The 27333-nt window shown below is 36.3% G+C and overlaps 1 protein-coding gene and 2 long non-coding RNA genes across 3 annotated transcripts in view; 2 read left to right on the top strand and 1 right to left on the bottom strand.

Annotated features, from left to right (window-relative positions):
- The window catches only part of LOC136840852 (protein Wnt-5b-like), a 37638-nt gene extending 30323 nt beyond the window's left edge, over positions 1-7315 (top strand). The window contains exons 6-8 of the mRNA XM_067107798.1: positions 1020-1122; positions 4522-4689; positions 6098-7315. Of these exons, the coding sequence (XP_066963899.1) occupies positions 1020-1122; positions 4522-4689; positions 6098-6285 (459 nt within the window). The 3' untranslated portion in view covers positions 6286-7315. The remainder of the gene's footprint in view (positions 1-1019; positions 1123-4521; positions 4690-6097) is intronic.
- Positions 7316-8777: 1462 nt separating this feature from the next.
- LOC136841266 (uncharacterized) lies at positions 8778-17451 on the top strand. Its single transcript, XR_010853859.1, has 4 exons — positions 8778-8867; positions 14109-14207; positions 15123-15357; positions 17024-17451. It is a non-coding gene; the product is annotated as an uncharacterized lncRNA (long non-coding RNA).
- A 428-nt stretch (positions 17452-17879) lies between these two features.
- On the bottom strand, positions 17880-25910 carry LOC136840850 (uncharacterized). The gene is made up of 3 exons (XR_010853756.1): positions 25775-25910; positions 19209-19330; positions 17880-18017 (listed from the first exon to the last, which is right to left on the bottom strand). It is a non-coding gene; the product is annotated as an uncharacterized lncRNA (long non-coding RNA).
- Positions 25911-27333: the final 1423 nt, after the last annotated feature.

Genomic DNA, 27333 nt, shown 5'->3' with positions numbered 1-27333 from the left:
AAAAGCTGTGCGTATTGTGGATGGAGTAAAAAAAAAGATAAATAGAACAATGGCAATGAGAATAGAAACTTACATTCTACGGCGGTGGTTGATTTACACCTTAGAATCACTATAGAAATATAACAAAAATATTGAGAACAACAGATATTGAAGAAAACAGCCTTTAATTCCACCATAGACATCGTTAACTAGTAAACACTCGAAAGTAGTCGTTTTTTATCATATGTTTATATTACAGCTTAGAATCACCATAGAAATATAAAAAAAATATTGAGAACAACAGATATTGAAGAAAATAGCTTTCAGTTTCACCACAGACATCGTTAACTAGTAAACACTCGAAAGTAATCGTTTTTGATCATGCGTTATATATGTAATGTTTCTTAGTTGATGTTTTGCACAAATTGTACATTCAGTTTTTTCCATACTCCGTAAATAATCTTCATTGCCAGCCTTGGTTGATTTTAAGATGCATATTACATCATCTGTGAAAGTTTTGAAGTGATAACTTTTCATAGGCAGTCAATTTGGCAAGCCTCCTGTAGCGTTTATGATATGAAATTGATACGCAATGAAAGGAGCCGCCCGAGCAAAGAACAAAAGAAAACGTATGTGTTCGGATACGATAGAAAACGTACAGTAATATATTCTTGGGTGACTTCTCCAATTTGATTTGTACGCCATTGGCATCGGGAGGAGACGTGGAAGCAATAATATTCCGTTTATTAACTTTACAAAATTGTAATTTATGCGATAATCAATAGTAAGATAAGGTATTAGATTAAGCGTCTAATAATATTAAACTATTATACAGCACATGGCATGGTATAATAACTAACCTGTATATTTACACAGGACCTAATGGTGGGTACAAACATCTGGTAGAACTTTCTTATTCATATTTAAGGAAAAAATAAAGTAAGCCTCTGAAGCGTGTTGAACTATTCGTATTTTAGTTATATGTTTAACTGCTTACTAATTGCATTATTATTTTACTCATTTACATATTTACTCAACAGGCAGTAATCCGCAAGACAAGAGTCACCTGCAAATGCCACGGTGTTTCTGGGTCGTGCTCTCTCATTACCTGCTGGCAGCAACTAGCACCTTTCAGGGAAGTAGGTGAGTAAAATGTATTCATTATTTCCTTGTTTTAAATTTTTTTCAATCACGTGCCCTCCTTTCTTAGTGATTAAGTGATACTGAATTGCCAACATAAAATAAGCGGTAACTCCTTTAGATCAAAGTGATATTAAGAGGCCTTTTTAAAAGGCATATAAGAAAGGAAGAAAGACTTGCTCCCCAGTATTTAGGAAGAGGATAAAGTCAAAATATCCCTTCATATGAAACGTTCCTGGTCGTTTCGGCCGTAAGTCACTTAGGCCGTAACATCCAAAACAGTGTAAGACGTTGTGTTTATGGTATTTACCGTTATGTTTATGGTATTTACCATTATTATTTCATGTTTTACGTACATCCCCAAGGGGCTGGTACTAAACACGGCGCCCATTTTGCACGCAAACGTGCTTACGGCCTAAATGGCTTACGGCCGAAACGACCCGAATGCTTATGAAACATTGTGATCTTTACTCTAGCAATAAGAATAACCATGTTTCACTAAAGTTTCGGAATTCTTCAGAGCTGAACACATATTGTAAAAGAGCGGTGTTTTAACTATTTTAGATGCAAAAGAAAGTTGATAAAAGGCCAGTTGTTATTTTCTTAGGTCATGCTGTAAAGTCTTTAAATATTCCTTAAATATTTCATTACTTTTCATAGTTTTGCACGTTCCCCCTAATGTATTTGATATTGTTTGACGTAATTATCGTTCGTTTATTTAGACTCGGTCTCTGATGAAAAATTCAATAGATATTGCCAAACACAATGCTAGGCCTTGGCCTTAATTTCATACTCCGCGCACACAAGTTGGCGTCTCTTCTTTGACCTCCTTGTCTTGAGACAACTGTAATCTGGCTTGCTTTCAACCATTTGTTGGCGTTATATTCTCAAGAGATGGGTTGCTGCAGATGGTTTGCGCTTACATATCAAATTGCAACAACTTTATCCAGTAAAAAGTGACCGGATAAAATTCTTCATTTCCATGCAGAAAATGTGGTGCTACTTTGGCTTGTTATCTACGCGTCACCTCCGAGGTGCTAGTACTAAACATGGCGGAAGCTCAATGGGACGCCGTGTTTAGCACTAGCCCCTCGGACATCGAAGTATTAAATTACACCCAATTCTATATTGTGTGGTCGACAAATTATATTAACGATATCTTTGATCTCCGAGAGACTAGTACTAATCACGGCGTCTCATTGAGCTTCCGCCATGTTTAGTACTAGCACCTCGGAGGTGACGTGTAGATAACAAGACAAAGTAGCACTGAACATGTCAAAACAGAAAGAGATGGAAAGCACGTCAGCTTGTCAATTCGCCTAAAAGGCTAGGAAACAAACGTGGTCAAACCATGGTTTAGATTCCAGATCAGGAAAGAGGCTTAGTAAAAAGGCGGAAGGTTTTTCCGTCTTTTCACGAATCACCTGGCCATCACTATTGTGTGTGTGTGCGTGTGTGTGTGGAATGAACTATTCATACAGGGAGAGTCAAGTATGAAAGAATGTTGCCATTTCAATTTTATTATTGCAAAATAAAGTATACAAAAACCCAGATCCGCCGGAATTTATCTGAGAAATCTTTATATTTACCAGTTAAAAGTTTCAAAGAATGAGGATTTGTAACGCATTCACACATTCCTCCTATTTTAGAGGTGGTTGAAGTGTGTCGATTAGTAATTTTAAGAAGTATTCGACTACTCTTGCCCACTAACTTACATATAAAAGTAGAGCCTGTGACCTAGTTTCGTTATCATTGGAACGAGACATAATTACAATATAAGGGTTAGTGTGAAGTTAGAAGAAACAAAAGAAAACTCTAATGTTTTCCTCAATGATTTTGAGCGCATGACATCATAGGCAAACGGACCAAGGTACTCGAGTAAAGTAACTGGTGTGCCATTCTTTATATATCCCAAGATTTGACTTATATCCTAGTCGTTTCAGGAGTGCACTGTGGGAGATACAACGATAAATTAAAATACCACTCAGACATTTATATTCCAGTTATTTCGGGGTTGCACTGTTGGAGATACAATAGAAATAAAGATACCGCTGGTTAGAAGTGTGAGCTGGGAATTCGGAGAGAAGGGATAAAACGTGGTGCTCAGCGAAAGGGGAGATGTCTCGTAGCATTCATATTCAAAGTGATATTAAATTGTTATATCACTCATGATTCTAAATCGGCCATTACAGCTTTTAATTATATATGAATAGGAATTTGTTAATTATATATGAATAGGAATTTGTTGACATCATTGTATTGTGACTACTCTACATTTAGACTACTGCTGTGGCGTCGCTATGGGGTCGAGGGGGCCTGGCCCCAGTCAGATGCTTGCTCCCCACTGTCCCCCCACTGTCCCCCACTGTCCCCCCCAAGTTGAAATTCCCTTTGTAGCTAAACTTTGACCCTTACAGTATTTGATACATTTGCATACACTCAGAGCTGAAAAATAATTGAAAAACGAGCTCTATAATTTAATTTTAAATACAGGTTTGCTAATTACTATTATTTTCCGTCATTCACATGGATATATACAGTACATTCGAGAATAGTATATTTTACTGATTACAGAACTGGTACAATAGTTGTGTAATTTTCTTTGGGCCCCCCAAAAAAATATCTTGGCCCCACCAAGGTCCCCCCACTGATGGAGAGCCAGCTACGCCACTGCTCGTAGCAAAGATATTATAAGTGATATTAAACTGTTATATCACTCATAATTCTAAATCAGCCATCAGTACTTTTAATTATATATGAATAGGAATTTGTTGACATCACTGTATTGTAATTACTCTACATCTAGATAAAAATAAGGCTGAGATTGGTCCTTGGTGAAACAGCTTGCTTAGAACTTATATTGCAGAGAACCCTGTATCTGACAGATGCAGATATATATAAAAATTAAAGTTATACTTGACATGTTTTTGGCAGCATAAAACGAAATATGATAATAACCTTCTTCCATCATCATTTGCAAAGGTGGTAACTCTGCACTTAATGCAGACAGCTTTAACTAGCTAGCTGTCGTCAAGCGCAAAAGGCTAGATGATGGAATTGCTAGGAAATCGTTATGTTATTATTTCCTTAGACCAGTGGTTCTTCACCTTTGTCAGTGCTCGCACCCCTTGATATCTCAGAAAATTTTCTCGTACCCCCATCCAATATAAATGCAGTACAAACATATGATAAATATACAGTAAATATTCAGTCCCATCGCACTGGCTATCATGCCTCGTACCCCGAAGTTTAAGGTTTCGTACCCCCACAGGTACCCCAGGTTAAGAACCACTGTCTTAGACTAACTTTTCTTTCCTTTCAACTTATTTGTCAATTTAGAAATATTCCAGTGAAAAATGTAAGAAAATGTCACATTTCAGTTCCTCATTTCTTTGTAAACAGGCGACTTACTGAAAGAGAAGTACGATGGTGCTACAGAAGTAAAAATAAACCGCCGTGGGAAACTGCAGGTCAAGCACCCTCAGTTTAATGTCCCTACAGCTGAAGATCTGGTTTACCTGAGTGACTCTCCAGACTACTGCAGACGCAACAATACTGTAGGGTCTCTGGGTAAGTGGAAATGTTTATCGTTTTTAAATCCTATTCGTTAGCTGCTGCAGAAATGTTTAGACTCGACCACTGAACACATTCGTGTGATCAGTTGCTGTTATACAAAACGCAAGCACAGACTTACTGTTAGTGCCGTGTCAACAGGGTGAAAAACTTCACCTTTTTTCAAATTCTTAGAATGCAGACTGAAAAGGCGCAGTTTAATACCTACAGGCCACTTCAAATGTCTTTAGCTTTTGCGTAAGGCCACTGAAAATTCCTTTCATCGGGCCATATTGTAATCTAGAACTAGAATACATTACATGGAAGCAAAGGTACAAATCTTCCTGCGAGTTAAGGTTTATAACACATCCTCGACACTCAGGTTGTTAACACTTATTGGGGACTGAAGTTAACAATATAAAATGAACGTTAGTAACACATCTTAGAAGATGACGGGAACAATTCCTTTTGGAAGCTAAATCAAGTAATACTTCTTAAGAGTCCACAACTCTTTCTGCCCTCTGCATCTAACATTTCCAAAGTTAACTCGGGGGACACTTATTACAACCTAAAGTTAAAATTCTTCTGGATGCCAATATAAGTAAGATTTGAAAACCGACAACTCTTCCCACCATTTCGACCCAACATTCCACTGGCTAACTGGTTTCCTTTAAAGTTAAATTTCGGAGCATGTTTTGAGTATGTAATGGCAGAAGGCACTGTATTCAGGCTTCTCCAAAAGATGAAATTTCCAAAATTTTAGTTAGAAAATTGTTTGGTGAACTTGAGAAGGAAGGATGTAAGATTTTCAGGTAATGATGTAGGTTTTATAACTTTCCACTTGCTAGAAAATATTTTGAGTGCCAAAGATATAAAATATTTTAATTATATTTAGCATACTGTTTTAACGGCATGGAGGGGAATAAACTAAAGAAATGTACATTTTTTTTATAGTTCACCCACGTATGCGTAAGCATACAATATTTGGTTCATTTAAAGCTTCATTATAGTAGCATGCTTTGTTATCATGGTCTCAGAATGGTTGCTGACGAAAAAATTATACTAAAATCTTTGTCACTTCGATGCCTATCCCCTTAGATATAATAGTATTCTGCCCTAAAATGAAAAACTGCAGTATCTGCAAATTTTTCGAAATTGATATATGCCACCTATTGGGTTAATGAAACACTAAACACAAGTTAGTGCAGCTTCAGAATGATTCTCCAATGCTCTTCACGAATATTTAGGGGGTTCCATTTGCAGTATATGCAAAATCAGTAGTAAGACAAGGGAAAACTGCAGCATCTACCATTTTTCTCAGTTTTGTATTTGTGCAGACACTGCAGTCTTCCATTTTAGGGCAGTATTGACACATTAAGCTCAACACTAGATGCCAAACACTGATAATTTTACTCCTTTTCCCCAGGAACCGTCGACCGAATTTGTAATAAAACATCCCAAGGAATGGATGGATGCGGGTTGCTGTGCTGTGGCCGAGGTTACAACTCCCAGAAAGTGACCCTCAAAGAGCGATGTCACTGCAAGTTCCACTGGTGTTGCTTCGTGGAATGCAAAACTTGTACGAGAGTGGTGGACCTCCACACTTGCAAATAATCATGCTGTTGTCTCGACTTGAGGAAAGTGGAGAAACAAAATAAAAAAAAACTATTCTGCTGTAAAAATCTAAGCTGAGGGTTGAGAAAATGAAAATGCTGCTCTGTAAAACTAGCGCTGTGATACAGAAAAAGAAAGTACGATTCAGCTGCTAAAATTCTGATTTGGAGAGACATTGGTGCAACAGCATGAGAGTCGGCAAATTCAGAAACATTGCATAGAGAAAATAAGTACTTAATGTAGTGAAAACTTTTACGAAATCAGTTGATGCTGTCAGTGATTAACTATGACTACTGCATGTAGTGAAAAAGACACCGTTTAAGAATAGTAGTGATAATGAATACTCGTTAAATATTTGTACTAAAATTGGCCAAGATTTCATGCAATGTCCCCCTGTAGAAATGTGAATTACCACTACAGTTAGAGCTGTGCACGTACCAACATTTTCATTTTGTGCAATGTCATGAGAAAAATTGACATTTGCAGGAGATTATTTATGCACTTAACCTTAAGCCTGTATAGGACTCCCTTCTTATTAAAGCAATTTCATTAATGTAAGCGATGTACAGTCTCCAGGTGTTAACTTTACATAATATATTAAATATTTGTATTGTCAAGGTGTTTAGTGGCAGCTTTTATCTATTGTACAGTGTCTGTAAATAATGCATACTGTATAGTTTACTGTAGGAAGCTCATTAATGTCGCGTAGAGTATATCTTAGTAGGACAGTGTTATAGAAGAGAAAAAAAAAACAAATGTAGAACAATTCAGGGTTTATTCACTATTCATTATTTCTTTCCTCTTTCACCTCTAGAAGGACTCTTATTAAAACTGACTCTGTGACATTCTAAAGATTTGTTCTCTATTAAAAGATAAGAGTTGTCTTACTAAAAATTCATTTAAGTTTTATACAATTGTACAAATCTTGTAAATTTTAAAGAAATGTATTGTCTCGGTAATTTTTTAGTGTCCCTATTCATTACGAGAACTCCATTAATGTAATTCTCATGATAAAGAATTTGATGTCCAATTCGTATTTTTACGTTCCTTGTAAATGCCAGGTAAACGCATCATTCCTGCTGTTGATATTGATTCCCACATGGAATTTAAAAGCAAGACGTTAATCTTCAACGTCATATTAAAGAATGGTCAAATTATGTACTAAAAATGACTGAAGTACAGCAGACGGTACTCAGGAATACTAAGTGACATTTAAGCAATAGAATAACTATTTGTTGTATATGGTCTTTTGACACCATACAACAAATAATAGTGATATATTGCCTTTCGTGAGACCTTAAACCACAGTTGAACCTGCATTTTGAGATAAAACACTTCAAATCTAGAACAAGAGTCATTACTAAGTTCTGAGCTGTAAGCTGTCATCCCAGCTCACAAGTGCCTACAGACCTGTCAATTGTCACTGAAAAAGCAATGGCATGTCGCAGTAGAATATGAGCCATCTGGTACTGAGGTGTCCATATTTGCTGGCAAGTTACTTCCTGTTGTTAAGTAAACTTTGCACATAACACACACCTTTTAAGTGAAGGCAAATTGAAACCACAGATTCGGGTGTTGCCCCTATCATGTCATAGATCATTTATCAATTGTAATAACTGGCGACCGTACTGTGCTGATGACATGACAAACTATGTTTTTCATCTGTTTAATTTAGCTTATTCGTGTATATAAAGTCTTCTCTAAACAGAATAGTGATCTCTTCATCAGTATTTAATAAGGGCCATTAGAAGATTAATGAAAATACAAGACGTCCTCTCAAAAAAGAATCTAACAAAACACAGGTCAGTATGTAGGTACATACAGATGTCCAAATTTCATTACCTACAAGAAACGACAGATGTTTACTGTTTCAGCGCATCATGTGCAAAAGCATGTGGTTGAAGTTTTCCTAATTAGAAATCCAAATATTAATCATAATCGCTGTGAGGATACAGCCAACAGTAGCTGAAAGTTGTCAGAAACTTGCTGAAATATCACCTGTTATTATACACACATTGCAATAAGTTATGTAGAGTAACTGACAAGCAAAACAGGGGCCAACCAGTTAAACCAGCAAAGGATCAATGGGGATCTTCTGAAGTTAAATATGCATTGGTAGAGGATATGGGAAAATGGGGTCATACTTCATTTCCATTGCAGATTCGAAACCTGCACCTCAAATGGCAAGCCCAACAGACAAAAAAAAATATATGAATAATGAATGGCTGCTTGAGTATTATATTCATTGGGTTTAAGAGGAATTTTACTGAACATTATTACCCATTTCACGCCTGCCCTAGATTTCCTAAAGTCAACCAAACATTGTCATAGAAAATGGAGTTGAAAGAAAACGGCTTGTATTGTAGATGGCGCTGTTGCTTTCCAAGGACTTTAAAGCATTTAAAGAAGTGTGAGGTGTCTCCTTAATCTCGAATCCTTGGCTTCTCTAGATTGAAAACAGTGGATTGGTGGATGTCCATTCCGCCTTTGTACTTGTTTTCCTATGGTGTGCTTTGGATTCTGTCTTGGAACTTGTGATTTCCATGGGAATAGTGGGGAAGGTTTGCTGGATTTTCATTAATGTAAGTGTGAATTCCAAATTTTGACATTTAAAGTACCTTCAGCTTTTGTGGTCTAGGTTCTGCCAGATCTAATGTTTTTCGTTTCTTTGTTGGTCATCAACCGAAATATTTTAGGTTAATGTATACTATGAAGTTTTAGGGTAAAAAGTTATATAAACTGTTCTGAAGATTTTCATTTTTTAGAACGTATCTTAAAGAATATAGGTTATCAGAAAAACTTGATGTAAGGAACATCTCAACGGACTTCTGCATTCATAAGCTATGATCTTTTGTTGGGCTACCATTTTAGTAGATACTTTTTAAGGTAAATCTCTTAAACTGAAGTAGTGTCAAGTACAAGTTTTAGATTAGAAATTGTGCAGCAGTTGCTGTTTGCTGCAAGACGTCAGAAAAAATTAGTGCTGGCCATGATACAGGTTTATTGTTAAGGTTTTTTTCCTTAACAGAAAGCCAGACCCCCAAAAGCGTCATAAGTTGAGGTGCTACTACTTCGATTTGTCTACCCAGAGTTGGGTAATGTTGTATATTTTAAGCCAGGAAACAGATATGTCTTAGGAATTACGATATTCGTATGAATATTTTTCTTTGGCAAGGCCGCCGAAGATACTGGGTTCGTAAGGAAACCATTCAGGAATATGTTGTAGGTAGCCAAAACAGTTGAAGGTTGAGAGCTGCTTTAAGACTTTATTACTACGTCTTGAAAATTTGATTTTCTTATTATAATAGCTCTTTTTGAAGGTTATCGTGGTATTCACATTGCAGCCATTTCGTCAGTTTGTGAATACTGGTAACTGTTTAGTTCAAGTACCGGAACTGCGTGAAAATTATGAACTTTTATTGCGTAAAGTTAGGGATATGATAATTAAAAGCATTGACTTAGGATAATTTCTAAATTGAATTGGTGCTAATTTTCTAGTCGGTTGTGTAGGTTTCTGTCTTTCAGTGTTCTTCAGGGAACTTTTCTTGTTCAATTTAGGATTGTATTCTACGTTACATGTTTTAATATAACAATGTTAACCATGCCCAAGTTTTAAAATATTTAGTAAACTAAATGTCATACGTAATAACTTTCCTGAAACTCGAAGCTGGTGTTTTTCTATATAGTTGCGGTCAGTATTATGCATGCCAGTGTCCTGTGTAAATTCCTTTGCAGTGCAGTCAAGGTTTCTATGAACAGGAGTGTAGCAAGGTCCATGGGACAAGGAAAACTTACCACAGGGCGAGTCCTATTTTGGAATAGATCCTCCAAGCTAAGAGTAAATGTAATAATCGGTTTCTTCTAGCAGAAGTTTAGTAAAAATCGTTCTTAGTTAGATTTTTGCAGTCAAGGTTTCTATGAGCAGAAATTTATGAGCGTTCTCGGAACGAGGAAAATTCACCACAGGGAGAGTTCATTTTGGAAAAGGCCTTCCAAGCTTAAAAAGTTTGTAATTTTCAGTTATAATTTTCGTAGTTAAGATTTCGATAAGTTTAACAAGGCCCTCGCGACATGGAAAAAACACCACAGGGGAGTCTTATTTTGCAATCGACCATACATGCCTAAAAGATTAATGGGACTCTCGGTTGAGATTTAGCTCATGGCAATAATAAGGCATACTTTTTTGGCACGATAAAATTATTGGTCTTGTACCTTTGCAGAGTTTATATTGACACTCAAGGTTTCATTTGGAAGTTTGCAGTGGTCAGTCATTGCTAACTTGAGTTAAACTGGAGTAATTTTAGTTGAGTGGTGTGGACTTATGTCAAGTTTTAAATTAATTTAACCCAAGTAGTTGAAAAAATTGTATAGCATTGTAACTCAAGCACTGAGTAAATTTTTTCTTAATTTTTTTCACTTGAAAACTAGCACGAGGATCCTTCTGGAACTGAAAAACTGTGAATATCTCTTCCCAGAGTTAACCGAGCTTAGAATCGAAAAACTATTTAATAGACTCAGAAAGTGTTTAGTGCTTAGTAATCTGTCTGTTAGGTTATATACTATAAATATAAGGAGTGATATTAAAGTCTGGCTGCAATGAAGTAAGATGTGCTTACTTAGGGTTTCTATCCTATGCTGAACTGAGTTTAATGTCGAAGTCCTTAATTCGATATTGACGAAAATGTAGGTCAGTAACATTCAAAATACATTTTGAGCGATGTGTGATCAGTGGCGAAGTCAGTTTAATATCTCGTGGTCCTGTACTTTACAAGCAACAGAATGAAAGAAAATACGCTAGAATTGGTAGAAAATGATAATTACCATAATTTTCAATTCTTTTTTATAAGAGTTGCAAGTATATTAGTTACATTCGTACTCATTTATAGGTGACAAAATCTTCGAAAGTAAACTAAGATTTAAGTTGTTGCAACTAATACATGCTGAACGGCAGTTTTAAACTTTTGATTTACTTAATCATTTAATGTAACCTCGATATAAATAAATTGTGAATAGCTTTTTCTCATGACCCTACTCTGCTACGCTCTAACGAAATCGGATCATGAGTATATTTTTTTTTTAGCTTTTATAAGCAGGTTTAAGTACTGTAGTTAACAGCTATGCAAAAAATCTTTGCATCATAAACATGAGGCTTACATTCACACATACACACATTGTCAAAAAGAGTATATACCATCATTGTTTTTCCAACTAGCGTGGTCTTTGGATGAATTGCCAATTTCTGCAACGTTTAGAGATTTTACATGTGCTATTAATATTGCATTATCGACCGATTTTTTCCAAATAACGGCAACAAAACAAAATTTGACTATTTTAGTGGAGATTATCTTGCTGAAGCTGCATAATTTTACTACTTTAGAATTTCACTACCTTAGGACGATCTGAAGTGAAATTCAGTAGGGATATTAGTGACCGGGATCTTTAATGTAACAGCATTATTTTATGTTGTGTATTATTTGCTTGTTTTTTGTTCACATGGTTGTGTCGCCGTGGAAAGTTTTCCTGACTGCTGCTTGTTAGTTATTAACCTGAATGTGACTTTACGTCAGGTCTTGTCCATTCTGTGAATCATCTGCGTGGTGCATTTTTTTTTTTTATGTCTTCCAAAAACTGACATTTTGAAACGTCCATAAAACTTGCTGAGAAGTTTATTCATTGTGATTACCTGGAGATAGCATTGGGAAATTGCACTAGACGTTGTAATTTGGTACTCGTATGGGTAAGAGTTTGGCCCGAGCACCCAAATAAGGTTTTATTTATTGTAAAATGTTAGGAATAATCTCTTGTGGTAGCGGTGGTTAACTGAAGTAGTACCTAGTATTACACAGTAGTACAAAAAAAAAAAACTTACGGACGTGAGTTGCACATCAGATTCATTGAGCCCGTGTACTTGACTTTTAAGAGTAATTAGTGTTAGTGTCAGTTTGAGAGTAATTAGAGCCTGTTAAATTGCAAGTCTGTGAAATGTTCCTTTTCAAAAGCCTGGCAGATTTAAATTCTCATAGCTTGAACATGAATGAACTTTCATTTGTGTTAATTGCTTGGTGGTAGAAAGAGCACGATGATAAAAAGATATCGTTATTAAAGTTTGTTGTTAACTTAGCTCAGTGTGACACCACTGAACTTGATTAGTCAAGGTGAAACCACAAGCAATTGCAACCTCCAGTTTTCTATTTGAAAACGAAACACCCATCTTTCAATCCTAATGGCATTAGACGAAGGTCCCAAGGAAGTCTGTGCCTTTCATTTTGTTTAGGGTACTTGTTGTAAGGATTTAATCTATAAAAACACCGTCTTATTTGTGTGTACATTTTGTTAAAGTTTTCTTGTATTCTTATAGCTTTTTTTTATAGAAACTTAACACTTCTGGTTTTGATCTGTGAGCCTGTCTGACCACCACCTTCGAAGTTGATTGACGTTAAATATTCTAGATTCTAGTTTTCTATTATAAATGTTTATATATAAAATGCACACTGTAGTGGTTTCCACATGGATGCAGTGACTTAAAAATTGGATTAAACTGGGCTAACAAAGAAGGGTTTTCTAATTGTAGTAATGTACTAGCCGTATTTTTGTATATTATGCCGAGATTAATCCATATAAAAATGCTGAGATAAAGGCTTATACAAATGCTGAGACTAAATTAAGCTATATAAAAAGGCTGAGATCAAATAAAGCCATATTCAGATAATGAAATAAAATTAAGCCATATACAAATTTTGAGATAAAATTAAGCCATATACTACAGTTGGGAGTAACTTTGGCCACATAATGTTGATCAAATTAAGCCATATACGCATTTTGTAATCAAGGCTTATACACATGCAGAGGTAAAATCAAGCTATATGCACATGCTGAGATAAAATTAAGCCATATATTACCTCTGGGATTAAATTAGGTCATGTACAAAAGGTGAGATTAAATGAGCCATACACAGATGGTGAAATTAAGAACTATACGGAAATGTTGAGATTAAATTAATCGATTTGCAAGTGTTGAGATTAAATTAAGCAATATACTACAGTTGGGATTAAATTCGGCCATATACAAACGGTAAGATTAAAGTAAGCCATACACAAATGCGGTGGTTGAATTAAGCCATACAAAGGCTGAGATCAAATTAAGCCATGCACAGTGGCAGAGACTAAATTAAGCCAAATGCAAATGCTGAGATAAAATTAAACTTTAATAAAAAAACCTTGGTATTAAAGTAAGCCATATGCGAATAATACTGTAATTAGCTTGAAGTTAGCTATTATACTTCAAAATTAATTTTAATGAGCTCCAAGCAGTTGGCTGAATATTTGATGAAATTTTTTACTTAAGTGTTAATCATTTGTACACCAAAATTCCTTGGACAGGCTTAAAAAAGCCTTGTTAATATCAAGCTGCATGTAATATATGACTTGACATTAGCATATGTTGTCTCCTGTCAATCCTATTCATACTGTATAATGCATTAAGCCGAGGTGAGAATGTTCGGTACTACTGCGCCTGAATTCTGTGCAAACGTGCCTCAGAGGAAATCGTGTAACTAAAAATAATTTAAAGTAGAAACATTTCCTAAATTAAGCAGCATTTATACTTAACCCAAGAGGAGAGTAACTTTGGTGCAATTTAACCAGATTAATTGCAAGACTACCCTAGAATACGAAACGAAGGGTGATAGTTTTCCAAGAAATTAGCCATCTGTTAATTTTTGGTAACTTGAGTTGCACAATCTAACGACTTTACCACTTGCCATCACGACTGTAAATTGAAAAGTAGCCTAAAGTGTCTAGCAAAGTTTTTCTTTCTCCATACAGGGATCTGGAAGATGCAAGAGCAGCCAATCGAGAACAAAATGTACTTTGGAGCAGGGAGGTATTAATGTATTAAGGCAATAATTCCAACAAATTGGTCAGGTACAGTAAGCAGTTTTAGATATTTTAACGTGTTTTTCTTTTCCTTGGATATACGAGCATAGTTTGCCTTAACTACGTCCCTCTCCATAGGGGGTGTAGTACCGTCAGTGCACCTCACGGGGTGCACTGTAGGAATTACTAAATGATCTTTGCAGCGTCCCTTCGGCCCCTAGCTGCAACCCCTTTCGTTCCTTTTGCTGTACCTCCATTCATATTCTCTTTTCCATCTTGCTTTCCATCCCCTCCTAAATGTTTCATAGTGCAACTGCGAGTTTTCCTCCTGTTACACCTTTCAAACCTTTTACTCTGTTTTCCTTTCAGCGCTGAATGACCTCATAGGCCCCAGCGCTTGGCCTTTGGCCTAATCTTATATTCAGTTCCGTTCTATAACTGGGTTGTTGTAGTTCTGTAATCTTTAGAATTATGGAAATTCCTATACTGCTTCCCCCTAATAAACCTTTTTAATTCCCATTACTTCAGAGTAGCCGCCACTAACATTTTATGGTAGTTACTCGTTAGTGTACAAATTTTTTAATTTTAGTCTTTCTAGTTAAGACTAAAGATTAATTTAAGATAAATTTGAGAAATCTATGGAACAATGTGGATATGGCAGTACTTAACAAATCCAGGATATTTAATGAGCATTTCGTTAAGTTGTAATTTTAAATATCAGTTTTTTTTAATTTTGGAATCACTTCAAAACTTTTATCGGAATTGGTTGTCGCTTTATATGAACTTTTTATGAATCTGTAATTAAGGTAGGCAATCTTCTGCAGTTTACCATGTCAAATATATCAGCCGGAAAACATACCCTATCTTTCTTTCAAGGTAAAGTTTAAAGATTTAACACTTCGAAACAATTAATATACGAAAATGAAACATTAGATCTGATCACTAATAGCAGTTGCCTTGCAGGAGCGAATTTGCCATGCGGAGACTGATGTGAGAAAATGATATAACGCTGCTGCATTTCTCTTCAGTTAGGTGCTTTTTGTGTTCATGCACCCAGAGATCATTCATGCACACAGATACTTGAAATGATGTGTTGGTGAAAGAAACCGTTAATGTCGAGGGATGCCGTCAAAGAACTTCTACCCTAATTTTTAAACTACCAGCAATATTTTTCGCAATACCTGTGGGACTTCAAAAGGTTGGTAATTGAAGAATGTTTTTCAGTTTCCTGTAAGGTCTTGTTCACTTGAATGTTTATCAGTTTCCTGAAAATGTCTTGCTCATTTGAATGTTTATTAGTTTCTTGAATGGTCTTGTTCACTTGAATGTTTATCAGTCTCCTGAAAGGTCTTGTTTACTTGAATGTGTATCAGTTTCCTGAAAGGTCTTGTTCACTTAGCTCTCCAGATACTCCTTATTGCGTTTGGTCTTGCATTTTTTTCCCATTATTCTAATCCACATGGATGTTCCCTCGTCTGAGAGGCGTTGCTATGCACCACATGAATTGGCATTTATCCTACGTTGAAGAGATGAAGCCTTTTGAAAGACTTAAATTACTAAACTCCTGTTCATAATTGCAATGAATTTTGTACTCAGTGTCTTGGGGTTCTGCAGAGTAATTGTATTTGCATCATGAATTCGTGTCCTATTTAGACCTCGCCTCTTAAAACCTATATTGAATGTTACTATTTATGGATGTTTGACAGACATATACTTCCCTCTGGCGAGGTCTCCTTTGATTGGTATTCATTTTGGGGGTGTCAGTGAGTAGCTATCGACAAGGTAATATTCCTCATTTCCTTCTTCTCCATCTACCCCTTGGAGGTAAGAGCTACTATAGAAATAGCATAATTATTTCTGGTTCTAATAGACCAAAAATGGTTGAAATTCTGTGCCAGGAAGGATGTTGACAAATCTTGATTTCTTAATTTTGTCAGTCTTACTGCTAACGTAGTGTCGTTCCTCTTTCTTGTTGTCTAGATCTTACCGCCCCTTGAGGTAAATGACTTAAGAAATTTTATTGCTTTCTATACCGATTTTGTTATTCGGTTCTCCTAATCTCGTGCTCTCGTATTTTCTTTTAAATTAATCCAAAGGTCTGTAAATCTATTGAATGCTAGCTAGACATGTTGTCTGGCCTAAAATAGCATAGCCGCACGCTTAACAAAGATTGTGGAATAAGTTTTTTTGTTGTCTCCTTTTGTTGTTGAAATTGAAACTTGTACTTTCTTGATGTTTGGGAACACTGGTTTAACTTAACCCAGAGGTCAGTGGACTGGCTGAAACGTTGTTTTAACGTATATTTAGATGGAATTTTTTAAGTTCCCGAACCGTACTGACGAAATAAGGAAGGCAGTTTAGGTGCCTGATATTGTTAAGGGAAACTACAGTTTTACATTTTTTCTGGAGAGATTTGTTTGGATTTTCCCTGCCCTCTAGGAAGTTTTTAGAATTTCAATAAAATTTATTGAATTTTTTTTTTTACTGAAATCTTTTAATTAACGATTTGTGATAAAGCTTGATGTACTTTACGGTTTTTCAAAATTAGTTTTAACTAATTCGGCTGTGGTGGTAAATACAAAATTTTTCAAACCTTGCATTGTCTTTAGTAAGCATCTTAATTTTAGTTTGGTTTTCAATCATGTTTATATATAAAGTTTCTAATTTTAGATTTACGTATAGCTTATAAACGTGCTTGAAAATTTTTTTCTTAGCATTTAATTGCTTTAGAATATAAGCTACTTCAGTATTCATGATCTGATTTTTAGAATGAAACTGCAATTCATTAGACTTAAAAAGTATATATTTAGTCCGGTAGAAGCTAATCAATAATTTACAAAACTAAATGCTTTCATTTATTGCAGGTGGTCTACGAGGTGTATGCCACTTCCGTGATTCCTACTTGCACCGGAACGTCAGAATTGATTTAGCTGCTGGCACCAGAAAGTGTTCGATGGAGCCTTCGCTCGAGAAATCTAAAAATTGCAAGAAACGGAAGTAGATGAAACGGAGAAGAGAATGAGGTGACTCGGAAGCTATGAACTGGCAGGCAGGATACTGATGCATAAGAGAAAATGTTTGGAATGGGAAGAGAGACGAAAGTAGTAGGCAACAGAGGACTTGGAAATGATGAAGGTAACTATGGAGGCACTGAAGGAAACGAAGAACATGACTGAAACTGACGGAAAAGGAAAATTTGGAGAGTCAAGAGAATAAAGTAATGTAGGAAACACTTATTTGATGCGAAAAATTGGATACCACGCAGAGGCAAAATAAACAAACTAGTATATTGCATTTCTCTTTATTCTGTATTTCGCTGTTGTAGATAAATATATATACACGGGAGTATATTAAGTTTCTCTTTCCTGTTTTCTTCTGATGAGAGCAACCCTTTTTCTGCGAACTACCTTTCCAGTTTACGATTATATGCTACTACTCCAGGACGGGCGGTCAGCATATACGTCACTGGATAGAGAGAATGTGATATGAAAGAGAAACCAGAAGCTAGAAGAAAACTAACAGAACCCTAGACCATCCTAGCAGTAGGAAACCCGTTTTACTGCAAACAGAAGTTGGTTGTTGCAGTAAGAGAAATAGGTTTCTGCATTATGTATGAGTTCGGGGTTGGTTTTCTTCTGGCTCCCTCTTTCCTCGTCCCATCACTGATATCTTCACCGCAGAAAGCCACTCTCTTCTTTCTAAACGTTGCATTCTTTTACTTACTGACGTCCATTACACAACTCGCTGCTTAAATGCGAACATCTTGCTTTAACAAAACTTAATCTCCAGTAGAATATTTTACGTTTGATAACCATGTTGGACTGCTGCTACCATAGACGTTGATGATCCACCTCAGTTCTGAAATAGTTTATATTTACCTTAGTTCATATTTATTTTCAAGGTATAATTTGGGTTTTAAAAAGGTAAATTCCAATTTTCAAAGCTGATTTTGAAAATAACAAAGCAGTATGAAAATAACTAGGTAAACCTATATTACTAATTTCAATATCTACTTAGCGAAGTGTCAAATTATATACTGGAAATTTTAAAATTCCCAAATCTAAATCCATTACTTCAACTCGAAGTGACAACACATTTTGAAAAATGAAAATTTAAAATTCCATGCATACAAGTGAAATGTAACACGAATTAAATAAATCACACCAAGAATTACAGCAAAACACACTAACAATGAAAGCCGGTTTAAATACTTAATTTTACCATAATACTCACAGCTGATTCAAGTAACGTTAATTTGCTACCAACTCATTAAAGACAACGTTGAAAAACCAGTAAAAGTAACTGAACTTAAGCAATGCAAAAATATTCTCCTAAACTAAAGTACTGCTAGATTTCAATCAGAATAACATCCACATTACTTGCATAACCTACTAATCTAAAGTATCAACAAACAAATCACTATTCTAACCATCTTACCAGATCTCATTAACCTTACTAGGTTGAACCAGGTAAATATTGATTAAAACTACCATTTAAACAACGCCTTATATCTCAAATCCAAATAACATTGATTGCACCAAGTAAAATTTTTAATATTTGAATCCTTACATTTTAAATAGTCCAAAATAAAGAACCAGCAAACAATTTATAAAGAAATCGATCGACAAACAAGCATTCTAGTTCAAATACAATTGAAGGAAATTAAACCGAGGAGCATTAAAAATATGTTAAGGACTCGAAGAATAAGCGTAAACCATCTTAAATGGGTCAATTTAATGAAAACACTTAATTGGGTCAACATTTCAAAATTTAATCCAGCAGTAAATGAAACTCTATACATGGAGTATCTGCAGGTATTACACCAATAAAGATAGTACAGGCTCTTGTAAAAACAGTGCAAAACTTTCAATGCTTTATATTATAGTGTACTGATATTGCTCAAATTGAATCATTAAATTACCGTCTGTCAAACAACTGAATGTATGAAAAAGTTGCCAAACCCCTTTTACGTAGTGCTTTGACAAGATCAAACCTACGGCATGAACTAAGATTTTCAAAACCAACTACATGAACTAACATCTTACGTACATTAATTAATGCAAGTTGAATATAGTCTTGGGAGAGCAACTTCACATTTAATTCTCCAATTTCAGGACTTTTCACTACTCCAAATTACCAGAATCCTCTGAGGTCCTATGCCTGACGAGTACCTGCAAAAGAAATAGAAATTAAAATGGTGTAACATACTGGCCAACAGACTGAAAAGTTTTCATGGTCAACAGACAGACTGAAAAGTTTTCAATGTTGAAGACTCCGGTGTTTCAAACTTCATTTACACGACCCCAAAACTCAACTATTAACTTAGGTTCCTTGTAATTCAAATGAACACCCGTTTCAAAAATAGCTATCCACTTCGACTGTATATTTCTTGTACTTCAAATGAACACTTGTTTCAAATCTATCCAATTCTATACCTCAAACTACTCAGTATTCATTAATGATCGCGGTCGGTCGGTCTTTGACAATGAAATTTAAGGAAAAATTTTTGTTGTTGATTTACTCATCTCCCAACCAAGCTCTTGTCAGCGTTTTAATAAAGGTTCAAATGTACCCAACAATACATTTACCAGGAGCAATACACAAAGGTAAAAACTTTTTGGACAAATTATGTAAAACATGGAAGATTTTAAGTCTTAGAAATGGATTAAATTTCATCAAATGGATACAGAATGCCAAGTAAAAATCTACAATACACTTAAAATAGAATAGAGCATAATCTGCTAAGATTACCTTTCAATTCCCAAGCTATAGAGACAAACTTTGCTTGTTCTACTAATAAAGTTCTTAAAAGCTTTTAACCAGTTACACTCCAGATGCTTCCTCAACATACATACATTCCCAAGCCGCCACCCCCCCCCTCTCTCTCTCTCTCTCTCTCTCTCTCTCTTTTAGTGAAACTGCGGAGTTTTGCCCCAGTTCCACCTTTAGATCCTTGAAATTTATCACTTTTATTTTCTGGATCTCTGCCGTGCTTCAAGTCGAATGGCTGAAAGTGTCCCATCGTTTGTCTTGACAACCTGAGCTTCATTTATTCGAATACTTATGACTAGCATAACTTAACTCCTTTACTATTAATAGTCATCATTCGTATATCCCAAGCGCTCAAAAAGAATTGGACATTAAATTGCCAAACTAATGTACAGTACCTAACGGCCTGGATTTCTGCTAACGTGAAATTATAATAATTTGCTAGAGCTGGAATATGATTTTCCCGAGTCTTAGTGTACTTTGAATATTCCTGACATTAAAAATAGCTTTTTCAGATACTGTAGACCCCTTAAATCCTACAATAAAGGACTGCAGTAAAAAACCAGGGCATCTGAATTGGGAGAATACACGAAAGTGAAATACTGTACAGGAATGTATCCTAGCCTAACCTTTGACACAGGTCCTTACCAAGAGGGGCTTCACCAATCCCTGGAACCTTCCCACTTAACTAATGAAACTGTAGAAATTAGGGTTGTAACGTAACCCAACCACACCTAACCTAACCTAGGATGCAGGGGCTTTAAATTGACAGCGACTTCGTAACCCCTGACCTAACTAGACCCAATCTAACCTAGGACGCCAGGTCCTTCCTTACCTTTAGTGCAAGGTGTAACTTTGAAAATGTTCAGTAAATCTCACCTTAATCATGTGTATGCTAGAAGACACCGCTGCATTTCTCATTTCTCGTTTTTCCCAAACCAAAACCCGGGATTTCTCCTGTGGTCCCCCACAATTGTGTGATATAAAAGAAGTCTAGTATCATTAAAACTAATTTGCTACTAAAATCTAAGTAAAAAATATGAGGTGAAAGTTTGCAAAAAATCCAAAACAATCCAGGATACCAGAGATACATGTCTGGACCGAAGGAACCATGACTAAGAACTGAAGCTGTTTTTGTCCGATCAACGCCTGAATTCCAAAATCCCAGTAACCGGTGAAGCATTCTACTACTCTAAAAGGTTTCACATTGTATCGCTAATGTTCAGATTAAATCAAAAGACGTTTAAAATACGATTAGCCATCCTTCACCACAAACCAGTGGGATAAAAAAAAAATCCGATCAGGAGCCTCACTTGCATGTCAAACAAAACTTTCAAAAAGTCAGACTGGGTAACAATATTCATCCGAAAATATCTCTAACAGTAAATCAGCAATGAATTTTAGGCTTCCTTTTAGTTTTCAAGAATAAAACTATTGTAATGGATTTTAGACTTCAATTTTTCAAGATACTCTTATTCAAGGATGAAGAAATACTGAGGGCTGGTATCAAAATTAACACCGATGAAAACTTAGATCTATACATGAAAGAACCTACTAGTTTTAGTTATTTATGGACCAGCACATGCGCGCACAAATGAAAAGGCTAGAGAAGGTTTGTTCATCATAAAATCAGTCCAAATAATGTCCATTGACAAATGCACTGATTCCTATTATACGTATTATATTGTAATCCTGAACATTACCTTAAGTACCTTACTCAAATTTTCAAATGCTGTCTACGATTTTTTCAGAGTAATCTCGAAAGGTTTTAAATGGGACTTGAAATTCTGTAATAAAGTTTTACGAAAATCTTGGGACACCCAGAATAAATATCCAAAATCTTAAGACACCAAAAAATCTTGTGGACAAGATGAAAGGGATTCTTCAAAGTGTGAAGATATCCTAGATTGTGCGCCAAGTATGCCAAGAAAACATCATGCCTGTGGAGAAACTGGAAAATGGGCAAAGTCTAAACCATAACCTTATTCCATAGTTGAAAATAAGGTTTCCCATTTTAGTGTACTATGAAGGTTTGCTTCAATTTCGGTAGCATAGTTGTAGTTTTAGAGATCCTGGGCCCTCCTAATATCCTAAAACTACGAGGGACCATGTTGGTTTGAGTGGTGAAGAACAACACGGGTGAAATACAAGGATGTATCCCAACCTGAGCAGTGCTAGGTACACATCTGGTCTGAGGGCTTCTTCCCCCTTTGGGTGCAGATTTTTTTTTTTATTTAGGCTGTCAAGCCAAACACTGGGGCACTTTTGGGACTCCCCGCCCCCTCAACAACAAAACATTGTCAGCAGGGTCCCTATTTAGCTAGAGCAATGCGGAACTTAGAAAACGGTTTTGAAATCTTGCCTTAACCAGAATCAGAACTTGCTCAAGTATGGGAGGTTAGAATACATGTATTTCACCTCATTTGATATCTATTTAAATCCTTTATTCTTACTGATTCCCCATCAGACTACTAATTTGCTATAAATGTAGAACTTTCAAACCTCAAATATGAAATTGTATGCGAAGTTTAAATCTAGGGATCAAGATTACAAGTCTGCACCAAGGAAGCCATGACTGAGGCTGGTTTTTTAAAGCAACAACTGAATTCTTAAATCCCATTTAGCTGGAAAAAACTTATTCAAGAGCCTGCCAGGTTTAAGCAACGTCCACATACCCATTTATAATAAAAAATGTAAAAAGCTTGCCATCCTTCCCCACAAAACAGGACAAAAAAATATCCAATCCGGAGCCCCACTCTCATGGAAGCCAAAAAGTACGTGGAAAAAGTTCGAGCGAGTAACAATATTAATCGGAAAATATGTAACAGTAAATTTACGATAGATTTCAGATTTACTTTTCGCACTAAGACGACTACGACTTAAGGAGGCAAAAGCTCCAATACCTAGAACTGGTATTAAAACTCCAATATCCAGAACTGGTATTAAAATATATCAAAGAAAACATATGCAGATGAAAAATTTTAGATATTCATGGATACAAGCACATGTATCAGACACCGTTTTAGATATTCATGGGACCAAATGCATGCTCGCTTGCAGGGGAATGAAGAGGAAATGCCTGAGCAGGCTGTGTCGAGTACCGTAATTCTTGACATTTCTTTATTTCAAGTACCTTGTTCTCGGAGGAAAAATTTCTTCAAATGTCTAAAATTTCTTCAAAAGAATTAAGTCTATAGAAAGGTTGTAAACTCAATACATTCAAAATCTTGTGAACAAAGCGCTAGAGATTTTTCAGAACCTGGAGATCTTATACTGAATGCCAGGTACATATTTTTATCAAGCAGCTGTCGAGATCTTAGAAATTTGTAAACTAGGGACAATCCTTACTAAATTTAAGCCACATTCTTTTTCAAAAATTGAACAGGTTTTCTTGTTTTGAATATTCCTGACATTCATTTCTGCAGCCAAGAGTTTACGGCCTCTGCAACTCCCCACCCCCTGCTTTATACCACATTACACAACCCAGGTCACCAGATCCTTGTTTACCAAGTGCATGATGTCACTGAAACGTTCAGAAAACCTTACCATAATCAAACTAGAGCTTGCCGAAGTGCCATGGGATGTTGAAATGAATTCTTGTATTTTTGTTTCCCCATGGAAACTCCCGGTTTCCCACTGTGGTATCCCAAAATTGTAGGATATTGCTACCGAAATGAGCGTCAGACGTTTAAAACAATTTTGGCATAACTAGGGAACAAGAGCTTACAAGTCTGCGCCACAGGAGCTATAACTAAGAACTAAATCCGGATTTTTTCAAGCAGCGCCCGAATTCCAAAATCCCACTTTTTAGTTCCTCGTTGGACTGGTCGGTACCGTTCTCGGCTAGCACTCTGCAGGGCCCGGGTTCGAATCTCCGGTCGGCCAGTGAAGAATGAGGAATTTATTTCTGGTGATAGAAATTCATTTCTCGGTATAATGTGGTTCGGATTCCACAATAAGCTGTAGGTTCCGTTGCTAGGTAACCAATTGGTTCTTAGCCACGTAAAATAAGTCTAATCCTTCGGGCCAGCCCTAGGAGAGCTGTTAATCAGCTCAGTGGTCTGGTTAAACTAAGGTATACTTAACTTTTTTGGTAAAACTCAGAAAGAACCCATCAGGTTTCAGTATTGTCCACATACGCACATTTCCACATGAAAACTACACATGTTCAAAATATACTAGCCATCCTTACCCAGAATACACCGGGACAATTATTTGACTGGAAACCCCACTCACATGGTCTAAAAGTTAAAAAAAAAAAAATAAAAATAAAAAGGGTAACAATATTAATCGGTAACAAATTTGCGATACTATTAGTAATCTTTTCTTATCAAGCATAGCCTACTAGGGGACTTTAGAACAAAACTCTACAATTTTTGGAGCCTGTCCCAAAATAAAAACTACCAATTTCATATTCACACTACGTCAAATGCACCTCAGTCTGCAGTGGGAAAAATTTCTGCATCCTATCAATACGGAACCAAATTGATGATTTGATATAGAATAAGGCGGTAGATCTAAGTAGTAGCTCCGCAGCGGTGATTTCCTTCTAACTTAACTTTTTCTACAATTTCTTGGTTGCTAATTATGGATTTACCTTCAATTTTTGTTGCACGATTGTAATTAACCTGTAATTAACCACACAACATCCAACAAGGTAGTGGACCCGATGGGATAGCGGGGTTACTACCCTATCATTTGGGGTCCCCAAGGGAAAGAGGGATTATGGGTGAGGTAGTCCACGGGTAATGAGAAAACGCCCAAACTTTACTCTTTATAGCACTACAGAGATGAAAAACCCCAAACAAACAAACAAGACGGCAAAAGTAGCCGTTACAAAGAAACTTTCACTACTACTGCCATTTCGAATGCTGCCACGCATGCGCAATCTTACACTGGGGGGAGCTAAAGTTTTTTGGCAAAATACTTTTAACACAGGCAGACTCGAAATACATTTACTGAGGAAAAAAAGAATTGAGAGAAGTTTCTCCCGTCGTTGGACTGGGGATCATGTTCGTTTCCGGTCCTTCTAAAGTTTCAATTTACGGCAAAATACTTTTAAACCCACAGGTGCCATGTACTAAACACGGCGAAATACATTTGAACCCCCAGGTGCCACTACTAAACACGGCGAAAGGGGTTTTAGGAAGAATTGAGAAGTTTCTCCCGTCGTTGGAGGTGGTATAGTGGGGGGGGGGATAATGTTCGTTTCCGGTCCTTCTAAAGTTTCAATTTACGGCAAAATATATTTAAACCCACAGGTGCTAGTACTAAACACGGCGAAATACATTTGAACCCCCAGGTGCCACTACTAAACACGGCGAAAGGGGTTTCAGGAAGAATTGAGAAGTATTTCCCGTCGTTGGAGAGGGTGTGGGGGGTGGGGGGATAATGCTGAGTAGAGTTAAGGGGCAAATAACAGTTGGCCGACAACAAACAAACTCATCGCCAGTATCAGAAGCCCTAAGGGTGTAGAAAAAACCGGGTTCCAAGGTAAAAACAGGAGCGGAGCTAGTACTTATAGAATTACCAATAAGGCTCTTAGAATTGTCTGAAATATTCTAAAAAGAAACTGTTCAGCACCAGATATAACACTGACCTAGGCGACAATCTATGTGAATATGGCTCTCACAAACTGACAAACCAATCCATTAGCTTCCAGCTTAAAGTTATGAAAGGAAAATCTCATAAAACCAATTTGCCGAAAAGTTCCCATCCTTACAGTACAATTTCACTAACACAAGTTTTGCTAAATTAAGATACCAAAGCATTACACCAACTTGAAATGTGTCCAGTGTTAAAAAAATATTTCAGGCACAAAATATGTACTCAAATACTTTACTTACAAATAAAAAAATGAGTAGTTCGCAGGCAAACTTTCTTCTCAAGCACAAAAACCAAAAGAGATCACACGATATTCCTCGGCGGTTTCACAGCAAACAAAACACCGGTAACATTCAGAGACCGGCCGTTGTAACTTTGGAAGACTGCTCCTCGAATGTATCCTTAACAACAGGAAATATTGCTGTCTTCCATCATCGGTAGACTTACTCTGCCATTCACACCAGAAGGTGGCGTTGGCTGTCGTGGTTGGAAGATAGAAACAGTCTCGTAGGGGTTTCCAAAAGCTCTTTCCATCTTTTCATAAAGTTTCTGTTGAAGCTCAGTCATGTTTGCATTTCCTCGAGGCAATGACGCATTGTATGCAGGCACTTACAAATGTGCATCCAGTTACGTAAAATTTAGATTTCCTGTACAGTGATCAAAAATTCTTTTCTTTTTCTTGATCACTTAACAAAAAACTCAGGTAGGCTGCATAGTAAATTTACCCGCAGTAGCAGAGAGCGTCAGTTGACCAAATAGATATATTAATCCACGTACATATATGTATGTATGTATGTATATATATATATATATATATATATATATATATATATATATATATATATATATATATATATATATATATATATATATATATATATATATATAAACAGACACTATACATTCTTTATTGGTCTCTTTGTCATGTCGACATCTTCCACATTCAATAGCTTTTAAAGTTTGTCTCCATCATTCGATTATTTCCATCTTTTCAGCATCTATTTTCTGTCATCTACATTAACCTTTATGACAGATCGGTCTGTGTTTCAACTTCGCTTCCTTTAAATGTGGTCATATTCTCTAGGGGCTTCCTAAACATTGCGTCCAGCACCTTAATCCCCACATCTGGCAGAATTCCAGTACTGCTTCTTCTTCGTGGTTTCTCTCTGAGGCTATTTCTCCCACCACACTCTCTAGAACATTCCATTACGCTCAAACGTGGGCATATACAGTAGGTTTCCTAATTCAGTTTTCCGTCCCTCTAAAGAACTTCTGCCTTTTTATCTGATAACTTTCCCAGCACTTATTATGCTTTCTTCTGTCTCCGTGCCTGTGCTATGCTTATCTAAAATAAGAACATGTGCAAGACCCATTCTAAGGTCATATTAACTACCATGGTATGAAAATTTGAAGACTCAAGGCAAGCCTTGCGACCATTGAATTTGTAACACAGGCACATACTGAGCATCTGAACTGGAAAGGAACAGAGGAGTGTTGTTGGGAAAACAAAAGGGGTCAGTTAAAGCCTTGCTTGTCAAATGGGTTTCACAGAGGTTTGGGATGCAAAGCGAAAAGTGATGTGTCACATTTGCAGTGACGAAGTTCAACCTAGGGATTTTTCCGAGAACAGTGACAATAAATGTAAAATAAAATAGTGTTGTTTCCCAAAAAAGGAGAGGGTAAGAGAAATATATAGATAAAAATACAGACTGATATAAGTATGAAAAATGATAAAAGAATCCATAAAAGCTTTCAGAAAAAAAGACTGAAATAAAGGCACCTCACTTCATCCTACTGTACC

The sequence above is a fragment of the Macrobrachium rosenbergii genome, chromosome 8 (assembly GCF_040412425.1).
Source record: "Macrobrachium rosenbergii isolate ZJJX-2024 chromosome 8, ASM4041242v1, whole genome shotgun sequence".
NCBI classification, from domain to species: Eukaryota; Metazoa; Arthropoda; class Malacostraca; order Decapoda; family Palaemonidae; genus Macrobrachium; species Macrobrachium rosenbergii.
This window is presented reverse-complemented; position numbering and strand designations above follow the sequence as displayed.